Raw genomic sequence first — 11405 nt, 5'->3', positions numbered from 1 at the left:
TAGAGAATCCTGAGTGCATTAATGGAAAGAAATGCTTTGATGTGTGTATTTACCTTATGCAGAAGTATACCAGTAGATTGTCTTCAGAACAGTCTTGCATTCCAAAGAATTGAACACAGCATGATTTCCCAAGATCACTAGTGTGTCCTAGATAATTATAGTCTGACTGGTGGCTGTGAGAATTGCAGTAGAATAAGCACGTTAATTGCCTTCTTAATTTGTCTCTTCAAATTCATCACTTTTAGTACTGTCTTTCCACAGTTACCTTATTTTTTACAGAAAGGGTCAGTTCTGGGAGCCTCAGATAACACTACTACTGCGCTGCATCTTGGCCTCAGTTCAGTAGCTTCAAAGCAGAGCAGCAACTATGTGAGATGTGCTCAACTAGCATGCTTGGGTGTTTTGGAGGATTGTGACTGCAAGTAACAGAGAATCACAGAATCGCTGTTGGAAAAGACCTCTAAAATAATCTAGTCCAACCACCAACCTGCCCACCAAACCATGTTCTTCAGTACTTCAAGAGGTTCTCCTGGGCCCACTGCCCAACCCTGTCTAGCCTTTCTGGAAAACACAGGCTCATTTCCCATGGGCTGCCTCCTCCTTCCAGTCTGTCCCATCACACGACTTGCCCAGTCACTTTAAGATTTTCACCTCTTCTAAATCTGGTTGCTTTTGCCTCATTTTCCTTATCCCCAAGTTTGAACAGCTGTCCCAGCCCTGGAGCCTTTATTAGATGTCAATCAGTCTGTCTTCTCAAATGAAATGTGCCTTCTATGACAGCAGCAGTGGAGTGAAGAGGTCAACAGCCCCCACTTGCTTCATAAGGGAGTGAAGTTAGTGGGCACAGAGGGTTTGGTTGTTGATTACACCAAATCTAATCTATGGACTGCAAAGCTTTATTACAGAGATCCAAACTAAAAAATCTGGCTCCAGGTCAACCCTGTTCTCTTCATTCAAAAGTCTAATACACAGGTTGTATGTTTTACTTTATTGGGCAGTCAAGACATACCTTCATTTTATACAGCAGAAACCAGAAGATATAAGAGGATTCACTTAACAAGTACCAAATTAAGCACCAAAATTACCAAATATAAAAACTAATTCATTAGCAAGTACCAAGAGATGTGGAACTGTTGGAGTGGGTCCAGGGGAGGCCACCAAGAGGGCTGGAGCATGTCTGTTATGAAAAAAAGGCTGAGGGAGCTAGGCTAGTGCAGCCTGAAGAAGGCTCTAGCCTTTGGCTGCTTAAAAGGAGCTTACAATCAGGAGGGAATGTGACTTTTTACATGGTCAGACAGTGACAGGACAAAGGGGAACAGTTTTAAGTTTAAAGGGGAGAATTAGATTAGATGTTAGGAAGAAATGACTTACTCAGAGGCACTGGAACACGCTGCCTGGAGAAGCTGTGAATGCCCCACTCCTGGAAGTGTTCCAGGCCAGGTTGGATGGATCCCTGGGCAGCCTGATAGAGTAGGTGGGCAACTCTGCCCACAGCAGGGGATCTTTAAGGTTCCTTCCAAACCAAGCCATTCTGTTACTCTATGATTCTATCAATTAAGAGGCTGAGCTTCTTTCTTCAACTTAAAAATACTCAAGATTTTTAAAAACATTTTGGAGCTTACGTTCACTGTCTTTTAATCTCTTTCATTTTCTTCCCTCTTCCTGACCCAAGAATAACAGATAGAATAACAGATAGAATAACACTGTGATTATTTTGATCCAGATTATTTTTGAAAAAACATTTCGGCATAGAAACAATAATTTTATTGGAAATAACAAAACTGCAGGAAGATTTAGCTCACACTGCTGCACAATGTATGTTTTGTTATTAGAAAGCTGCTCTCTGGCTAGAATTCCTACAACTACAGCTGCTTTAAAGCTGCTCAGCAGTTTGTCACAAGCAGCATTTTCATTCTTCTAATATACCAGCAGTGGTACACCATGTGTGCCAGACCTGCAGCTCTGAAAGAGGAAGTGGTGAACAGGAGGTACAAAACTAATCTTTCAGTAGCTGTGACATTCGTTTTTGTGCCACTGGCACTCACAGTTTCCAAGGGAGCAACTCCTTCCACCTCATTTCAGTTTCACCGTAGGCTCACTTGGAGTTTTGCCCTCGTTTGCCTCTAATTTGTTTACCTCCTGTAACTCATCCTCCAGCTCACAGTCTGAGATCGATTCAGCGTTATCGTCAACATAATCAGCTTCATATCTGCCCAGTAAGTATTTCTGTGGTGTAATGTCATCGTCAGGAATATTCTTTGTTTTCTTCTTTTTCATTTTCTTTTGAATCTTAGACAGCTGCTGCGCCTGGCTTTGTGTCCACGGAACACTTTCTGTAATTCTTGACAGCTTCAGTTTTTTGTATTCCTTTATCTGCTTATTCAGCAGTTCATGATCAATCCCAAAAAGATTAGACCGGATAGGCGAGTCTGAAGATTGAGTTGCAGAAGAGAATGATTCGCTGTGAAAAGGTTAAAAAAACAAACAAAAAAAGTTGTCATTTTTCCTCACCTGTGTATTAATTAAGGAGCAATACTAATTGGGACAACGTGAATAACGGATACATAAACAGGAAGAAGGGATATCACTGGACCATGTGTCTGGGGACTGCCTATATTTAAGCTTGTTAGCATTTCAACAGGCCTTAAGTGGGGAAGTAAATAAAGCAACTACATTCCAGACAAAACTGCCAACAGAATGAGCACCGGACCTGGGAGGAAGTTACACAACTCCTAGGTTTTCCAAGTGAAAAAACCTGTGCTCAGAAATATTAATTAAACCAGACTGAAGTATTTCATGGGAAATATATAGGAAAGACTATCACAACAGTGATTTTTCCCCCAAGAAATTTCTGATTTGCAACTAATGCACAGCTGTGTGAGACAAAGAGGCATAAAAAGTCATTCCCACTGACAGACTACACAAGTGGAGGCTTCTGGTTTTGAGAATGTCCAGCCCACAGGATCTAATTGTTCAACATTATACCTCAAGAGCTATAAAACAATGCTACAGTAATGTTTAGTTAATTCAGGGAAATCTGTCAGTAAACTCTACTCATGTACAACCATAACTATCCAAACTTCTACCAGTATAAATGCATTGTGTTTATATTGGTAAATGTAAGGCTTTTAGAGTCATGATGAGTCCATCAGCAAGAAAGAAATATTACTGCTATGAACACTTGCAAAAAAAAGAAAAAGTAATTATTGCAAACATACTGAGTCTTAAATTCCAAGTTCCAAAATTATTGCTCTCACAAATGGTACTCATAGCAGAATAAGTACTGGGTCCCAAGTCTTGTTAATATGTTGCTCTGATTATAGATGTCAAACACAGCTGATTGTAAAGACCATGTTCTGTTATTACCTTATGGGTTAGCTGCTTCCAGAAGCATACACACTACAGCATTACAAACTGCAATTCAGCCATTTTCCACAGCTTAACACAGGTCCACTTATATATAAAAATATAGACTTTCTGTTTCTATATTTGCAAACCTGCAGGGAGATACCTGTGCACGATAACCAGAGACAAAATAGCCTATAAAAACATCTGCTCTTAAATATGAAAGTAAATCAGACATATATAAGAAGAAATATCTTCCCTCCGCTTTAATAGATGGCTGTAACATTTGCAAAGAAAGCTTAAACCACAAACTGAAATGCTACATTTAACTTCTTGGATAATTATTTCTTTTTTTGTCCCAGGTTATCCTGCAGGTTTGGTTATAAAAGGGCTCTTAGTTGGTACGGGCTTCCACACGGTATCTTTTTTTCTACTTCTTATACCCTGCTGCTATGAGACAACTTCAGTTACAAATCTAACTAAAATACACTTTGTGTCATATCAAATAATCTCCAACTTAAACTGGCCAACAGAGGTGAAAACAGACATTTGTATCCTTTTGATTCAAAAAGCCCACCTGGAATTATTTTGAGACATTTCTTCTTCTTGAGGTCCAAAATCAGCAATAGCCAATAATTCCTCAACCTGTAAATATGTAAGACAATAGATGTTAAAGGCCTTGTAAACAATACATTTAGTTCATACCTTAACAACAGACAAATATCAAATAGCATGTATACATTTTTTTCTACATTCCCAAACTGCCCTTTCAATACTGTGAAACATAGAGTCTAATTCTGCACTGCTTGTGAGATGAGTTTAAGTCACATCCGATCTTGTGAATATTTTAGTTTACAGAAATGCCAGGAACTGCTACTCTTCTTGCCTAGAAAGCTTGTTCCAAATATTGGAACTGAGCCATGGATTGCTACTCCCACAATTACCTTTTTTTGCCTTATATATTCTGAACAGCTGGTCAGGAATTGCGTGGCAGATATAATTATTTTCATTTGGTCTTAGTGCACCTTTCAAAATCCTTTTTGATAACGTTCTTACACTAGGACTTTTTTGCTTTCTGTAAGATTTTGTCTGGTAAATGCAATTTCCTACTTCCCTTTAACATCTAACTAGTAAATGCTAAATAAAATCTAGCATATCTAGGGCTTACAAAATTTTCCCCATTAGGTACAGTTTATCTCATTTAATATTTTTATTTCTACGTTTATTTATCATAGAAACAGAGAATCATAGAATGGCTTGGGTTGGAAGGAACCTTACAGATGACCTGGTTCCAAACCCCCTGACTCAGAAAGAGTTAGCAGCCACCACATCAGGCTGCCCAGCGATCCATCCATCCAGCCTTGAGCAGCTCCAGGATGGGCCATTCACAACTCTTCTGGGCAACCACTTCTCACTACCCTCTGAGTAAAGAATTGCTTCCTAACATCCAATCTAAATCTCTCCTCTTTTAGTCTAAAAACGCTCCTTCTTGTGCTGTTGCTGTCAGACTGCATAAAAAGTTGGCCTCTCTCCTATTTATAAGCTGCCCTTGAGAACCGAGGGCCCCAACGCCATCGTCGCGCAGCTTCTTCTCCTCCAGGCTGAATAACCCCAGCTCCCTCAGCCTGTCTTCATAGGAGCGGTGCCCCAGCTCTCCGAGCATCTCCATGGCCTCCTCTGCATCTTCTCCAGCAGCTCCACATCTTTCTTTTGCTGAAGGCCCCAGACCTGGCTGCAATACTGCAGGTGAGGCCTCACAAGGGAAGAGCAGAGGGAAACAAACTCCTCTCCTCCCTGCCGGCCTCTGTGCAGCCCAGGATAGAGTTGGCCTTCCAGGTTTCAAGCTCTGGCTCAGATCAAGCTTTTCATCTACCAGGACCCCAAAGTCCTTCTCTGCAGGACCATTCTCAAAGCAGTTCCAGCGCATTCATCCAGGACTGCAACATCTTGCCCTTGGTGAACCCCACGAGGTTCACAAGGGCCCACTTTTCAAAGCTTGTCCTGGACCCTATGGATGGCATCCCTTCCTCCTGTCCTGTCAACTACACCAGCTTAGTGTCGTCTACATCCCATCTAAGTCATGGTTTTCTCTTTTTAATGGGAGATAATTAGGATGGCACTTCTGTCTTGCAATAGTTAAAAATCATTTTCAGCTATGTTATTTCAAGTCCTGTTATTTGAATCTGTGGATTGCTTAAATCTCGAGTTTCAAACTATGAAAAGATCCAGCAAAGTGCTTCCCAGGGCCACTCATTGACAGAAACTATGGAGGGAAGCTTTTTGCATATCTTGAGTGCTTAACTGTCTTGGTGGTTGTGCACTGAACTTTAAGATAAGGCGAGCCTAGGGTTTTTCATCTCCAAAAAAGTGGTTGTTTAAAGAAGTTTGAGAAACAGTGACTAACAGAGCAGGTTTCATCACAACCAAGGTATCGAGCTGCAGGGATGGACAGCTGTTGCTCCAGCTGATTATGTTAATACCACAGCAACTGTAATTGCAAAGCTCTTCCAGAATCACAAGCAGACTGTATACTGTGTCAGTTAGAAGAAGCGTAAGAACAAGTATGAAGAGCTCTCAGAGGTGTTTAGTTCACTTTTATTTTTCTGCTAATGTAGGTGACAAACATTTGCACTGGGGATCTGTACATTGGCATGGAACTTTTCACTATGGAGAGTTCTAGCCATCTAGACATCTACTGAATTTCTGGAAAGTATGATGCTGTTACGTCTCCCAGTTCTGCTCACATGAGCCCACAAATGACTAACAAATAGCAAATGATGGCCACAATAGCAGCACATCTAAGAATAAGGCAATTAAAGGCACAGAAATATGAACATGCCCTCTTCAGGTAATGCTCTCTAATGCACATCAACAGCTTGGGGATGCAATTTTGCATGAAAATTCACTCACTGGTGCCATCTTTCTGCTTTAGAAATCTCACTCTGTAGTCTTAACAACAGCAAATTCCCAGAAAACATCATTCTAAAAATATTTCCACATCGCGATAGAAAACCTGGAATATTAAAGATAAGTTAAAAAGTTGGGGGGAAGCATGCAGTGTGCACAGATGTGCAATTCCAGAGAAAAACTGTAATAATTCACAGCTGTGAAAACGTTAGGCTTCAGAAGAAAGAAATAAATAAAATCACTGATTAGATTCGCTAGCATTTCAAAAACACATCATATTCAAAGTGTGGAACACAGTTCCTCAGAACTCATTTCATACATAATCATGTATGCTAGGCAAATGGCTACCATATATTCGTTAAGAATGTAATGTCATATTTTGGGGCTGCTTACTTATTAGCCTCATTATTTCTCACAAGCATCTCTGAATATTTCACTTCAGAAATGTTAACAGTAGCCTCAAAAAAAAGTTAACAGGGAAATAGCTACAAAGGTTCTTTTACACTGCATAAAAACATTAATCTTACCAAAGATTATTTTCTAAAATGCTCTGGAAGATGAAGAGGTGGGGGTGTAGGTAAGGCTGATTTTTAATGGAGCAATTAATGTTTATCTACTGAACATCAGCCCTCTCAGTATTCATACACAGTGCGTATCATAGTACTTGATCACAGAGTCAAGGATTACAGTTACCTCTTTTACAGCTGCAGCTGCTTTGTCTTTTACAAATACTACTGGGGGCATATTTCCTAGGATTCGTTGACTCATCAGAAGATACCTGGCAAAAATGCAATATCAAGCAGTGTGAATACAAGTACAGCATCTTAAGGAAAGGTAAAATGCATTAATTCCATGAATACTACAAATTTAAGGATTTTGTTTGCAAAACTTGCAGTCTGACAAATAGCCATTCTAGTTAGTGCTAAGGCACTAACTTTCATCAGTGCAGAACCCCAAATCTGAATGTGTAACACACAAAAACTACTAGCTGCAGATCACACTGGATAGAAATAGCATTAGGTTTGCATCCATTATGCACAGGCTAGCCTCGGTCTTTCCCCTTCTGATTTTCACAGAGTGTGGAAGGAGTGCCGGAGCAGGAATTACAAAACCTAGGGAAACAGGGGAAAAGGAAACAGACCTACAGCATGTTTCAATGACACCTTCCCCACGGGGTGAAATTCTGACCCTCCAACAGACAAGTTGGACTGCAGAGGGTAAGCCAAGCAAAGAGGGAGACAGAAGTCTCCATGGTACCCTGCAAACTCACCAGACCCTGCAAAAAGTGAGTAATCATATCACAGTGTATGGCAGCATACTGACATTTGTCTTTTGTCATCAGCACTGTGAAGAATTTCTGTAAGATCAGTCACCACTTCAAGATGTCCAAAGTGTCTCTAGAGACCAGATTTGCCCAGTGAACCTCTAATGTGGTTATTTGTAACTGCCAATCCTTTTGTGCAGCATCATATTCTGGCCCACTGTCACACACAGCATGTCGAGGCCACCATCACTGGGTACAATGAAGTGATGCTTTAACCAAACTCTTCTTTTCTCCTGCTCAGCCAACTCCAAACCTTTGGAAGCACAGACATGTAAAGCTAGCTGTGCTTCAGTGGGAGAATTCACAGCTGGTCTGACACAGCTACCCATCCGAAACACTAGAGCATGCAAACAGGTCAGATTTAGACTGCCAGCAATATTGAGGAATGTTGCTAATCCACGGCAAAGAACGGATGAAGCAGTCTAACTGTCCATCAGGCAGCAGTACCGGATACGTGGAGCACTTTTCCGCAGCACCCCTTCAACATAATTATCACTGGCTGTAGTAGAAGCAGGATTCCAGTACACACGACATGCTGAAAAGTTGGATGCCAGGGACACCTGCAGAAAGACAAAGGTCTCTTTAAAATTTCACATCCATATATGCACATCCACACTTCACATACAGCCAACCTCTGATCTACAAATAAACATTCAGCGATCCAAACTAAATACCTACCTTTTCAAGGGAATCTTCTCTTCCATTCTTGCTCTTAAAAGCCAAAAATACAGTGTCTTTACAGAGCTATGGTTTAACAGCAATTAAGATCTACGTTCAATATCCAAAGGAGCTTTTTTATTTCTGCAAGTTACCGTCCAGCCTCCCCTTCAATTGAAATTACACAAAGGAGAAACCTGTCAGCTCCTGTGTGTTACTGGCAGGGTACATTTAGTCAGTGTGAGGGTTCTATCATCACAACTAGCCCAGAACAGCAATTTATTCCATGCTGTTTTGGAATACAGTTATTGAAAAGGTATGTTTCTGCTAAGAAGGACTCGTGATACAGCCTGGTCTGTTGTCATCAGAAGCTTGGCTTTGATACTGACAGAAAAAAGAATGGCCTCCATATCATTTGATGGAAACCTCTTGTGGGAACCTCTGGTGTTTGAACCTCCAGCTCACTGACATAATCTTCACTGCATTATGCATGCAATTTAAAAGGCTTGGTATGCCAAAGTCCTACAATTCTGTGATCCTGTGAGATGGGCTACAGTCCTCCTGAAGAACAAGCTTTGAAAAATTAATTCAAAACTGAAAGACCTGCATAACTACCATTCGTCACATCTAGCCACGGTGAGTTACCAAACGTTCTCACTGTGACAACACGCTCAGCAAACTTCTAATAACCAACCCGGCTCAACCAAATGAAGAAGTTGAGGAGGAAGGCAGCATGAACATCTCACTGCATGGCACAGTGCAGAGGTCATGTAGTCTAGAAACCAATTCCTGAAAGATACAATCAGCAGGAAAAGTCAACTCAGAGTTCACTGCCAGGAAAGAAAACTGCATGGCAGTCAAGTCTGCAGTCAATAAGTTAAGAGTGCTGCTCCTTCCTGGGACAGAATGGGCTGTCCATTCCCAAATCGAGTCTGAAACAAGCACACAAACAAACCGACCCAACACAAGCCATTCCTTGGTCATTATGTGAGTAATGTTACGGAGTGAATAAAAACTTGGGTGTTTCAAGCCTGAAGTATGTAAACTTCAACTTTGATACTGGGAAAAAACAAGTTCTGCTGGATAGCAGAAAGCCTTCAAAAGGGTTTACTTTGATAAGAGAAGTAACAGTACCAGATCGGAATTAGCTGAGGAGTAAATCAAGTCTCAGCCACATCTTAGAGCAGCACCAACAATAAACACTGCGCCATTTCAATAAAATTTGCACTATACTTAGAAAAAAGCTGTTTCTTTCCCTCCCTTTAGGGAAAAACAAGTTGTTTTGTCTACAGCAACGTCTCCTGAAAGCAGTGCAGCTTGCCTACAACAGCCAGTATTTTTGTGCACCATCAAGGTTAGGAAAGCGATCTCCAAAGCCCCACAGAGCAAAATACTGTAGGACAGTACACATACTGACAAAAGATCACTTCACTCACGTAATTCTAATCCCTTGTCTGAAGACATTCATTCCAAACCCTTGAATTAGGAATTATTACTAATTAATTATGACAGAACTAGCTACAATCAGGTACAAATTTCCACTCTTTCTGAAACCTTGTTTGCCAGTGCCATTTTCTTAATGCTTGTATTTATTTTCTTTTTTAACCTAAGCTCACGTTGCATCTAACCCTTCTGCCAGCACAATGAAGCTGGTAAGGGACAAAGTGGGGTATTAGCTCTTGCACAGCTGCACAAAGAAAAAAACTCTGGGAAAGACAAATTTACAGTGGTAAAATCAGGCTCCTCCTTCAAGAGCAATACAGATATTAAACGTCCAACCAACAGGAAAAAAAATAAAAAATCACACCAGCAACATCATTACTCAGCTGGCCTAAGTGGCGTTGGCGTTATAGTGGCAAAGATCTACCGAACCAGCTGCAACAGTGGCACAGTTCTCCTAGCACATGAGGAAAACCAAGGCTCATCTTGCTCTGCCGTGCCACACCAGCAGCAGTGCTGCAGAACTGATGCACGTTACAACACCCAAGGACCTCCTCTGGCAGACCTTTCACCAGCCTCAAATTCTAATCACAACACCACAGGAAAAGCTGAAGCTTTTTTACTTGCCTTGCAGATTTCCAGCTTGAGATCATAAACCTCTTTATTAATCTCACAGCTACTCATCATCTCTGCCACAGCTTTATGAATAAGACCATTCAAGACTTTGCAGCGTATGGTATCTCCTCTTCTAGTTTTTGCCTGGTCAGCTTTGTTGGTTGGCTCATATATCTTTAAAGAAAACAACAAAGCAGTTAGTACAAACTCACCTCAGGAAGTTATAGACAGTTTTGTATACTTTCTAGTTTCAGAATGTGAGAGTTGCAGCTACCAACCTTCTTATTTCTTAGGCGTTTCAGTAAAGAATAGTTCTGCTCATAGTTTTGATCTTTATTTACTACAAAACACCTCTCTTTTTTTATTATTTTGTACCAACTTATGTAACTCAAATCAGCTGTCTGAAATACGGTGAGTAACAAGTGAAGAGCATCGCTTGCTTGAAAAGCAAACAAAAAAGCTTGTTTTCTGTACAGGTCTCACATATTTATGTTTTGCAATGCAGTTTATCCACACAGAGAACTATGAGCACCACTAGAACTAGAAGTAAAACAAATTCCAGCACGTAAAGAAAACAAAGGCAACAAGCTCAGAGGACTGTCATGCTGTGACTGGTAACACAACCTCCAGATTGCTAATCTGAATTTGCCTCATTCTGACAAGAACTGAAAGCAGTTCCAATCACTGATTCTCACAGCGTGAACACTATGTTCAATAGAGGAAAACCGGGCAGGAGAAAATCTCTGGGATCGTAAAATCCAGTTCCTTGCAAACACTACGGACGCCTTTTCACAGCGATGCACAGCGGAGGACGTTATCCTTCCTCCCGGCACGGACGATCGCATCCCGTGAGCGTTTCCTTACCATTCCAGGTCCCAGCATAGGGCTGTCGTACCAGAACTTCTTCCTGCCGGACAAGAACAAGGCACTCGGCGTTACCTGCCAGCGGCTCGGAACCGACAGCTTCCCACCACTCCCGCACACGCCGACACCGCACCGCCGGCAGCGCTTCCCATCCGCGGGAGAAGCGGGGCGGGGAAGGGCGGAGGAAGAGCGTAAGGCCGCGCAGCTCGAAGACGCCCGGCACGGCAGCGCCGTGACCGCGGTCCCGCAGCGC

At 41.6% G+C, this 11405-nt stretch overlaps 1 protein-coding gene across 1 annotated transcript; it reads right to left on the bottom strand.

The window, feature by feature from the left end:
- Positions 1 to 2073: 2073 nt before the first annotated feature.
- RBFA (ribosome binding factor A) lies at positions 2074 to 10942 on the bottom strand (the record flags this gene model as incomplete). Its single annotated transcript, XM_079533920.1, has 6 exons — positions 2074 to 2461; positions 3923 to 3990; positions 6946 to 7030; positions 8024 to 8136; positions 10301 to 10462; positions 10913 to 10942. The coding sequence occupies 6 exons, from the start codon at positions 10940 to 10942 to the stop codon at positions 2074 to 2076; spliced, it is 846 nt and encodes a 281-aa protein (XP_079390046.1).
- Positions 10943 to 11405: the final 463 nt, after the last annotated feature.

Source organism: Tetrao urogallus (assembly GCF_951394365.1).
Source record: "Tetrao urogallus genome assembly, chromosome: 3".
NCBI lineage: Eukaryota > Metazoa > Chordata > Aves > Galliformes > Phasianidae > Tetrao > Tetrao urogallus.
This window is presented reverse-complemented; position numbering and strand designations above follow the sequence as displayed.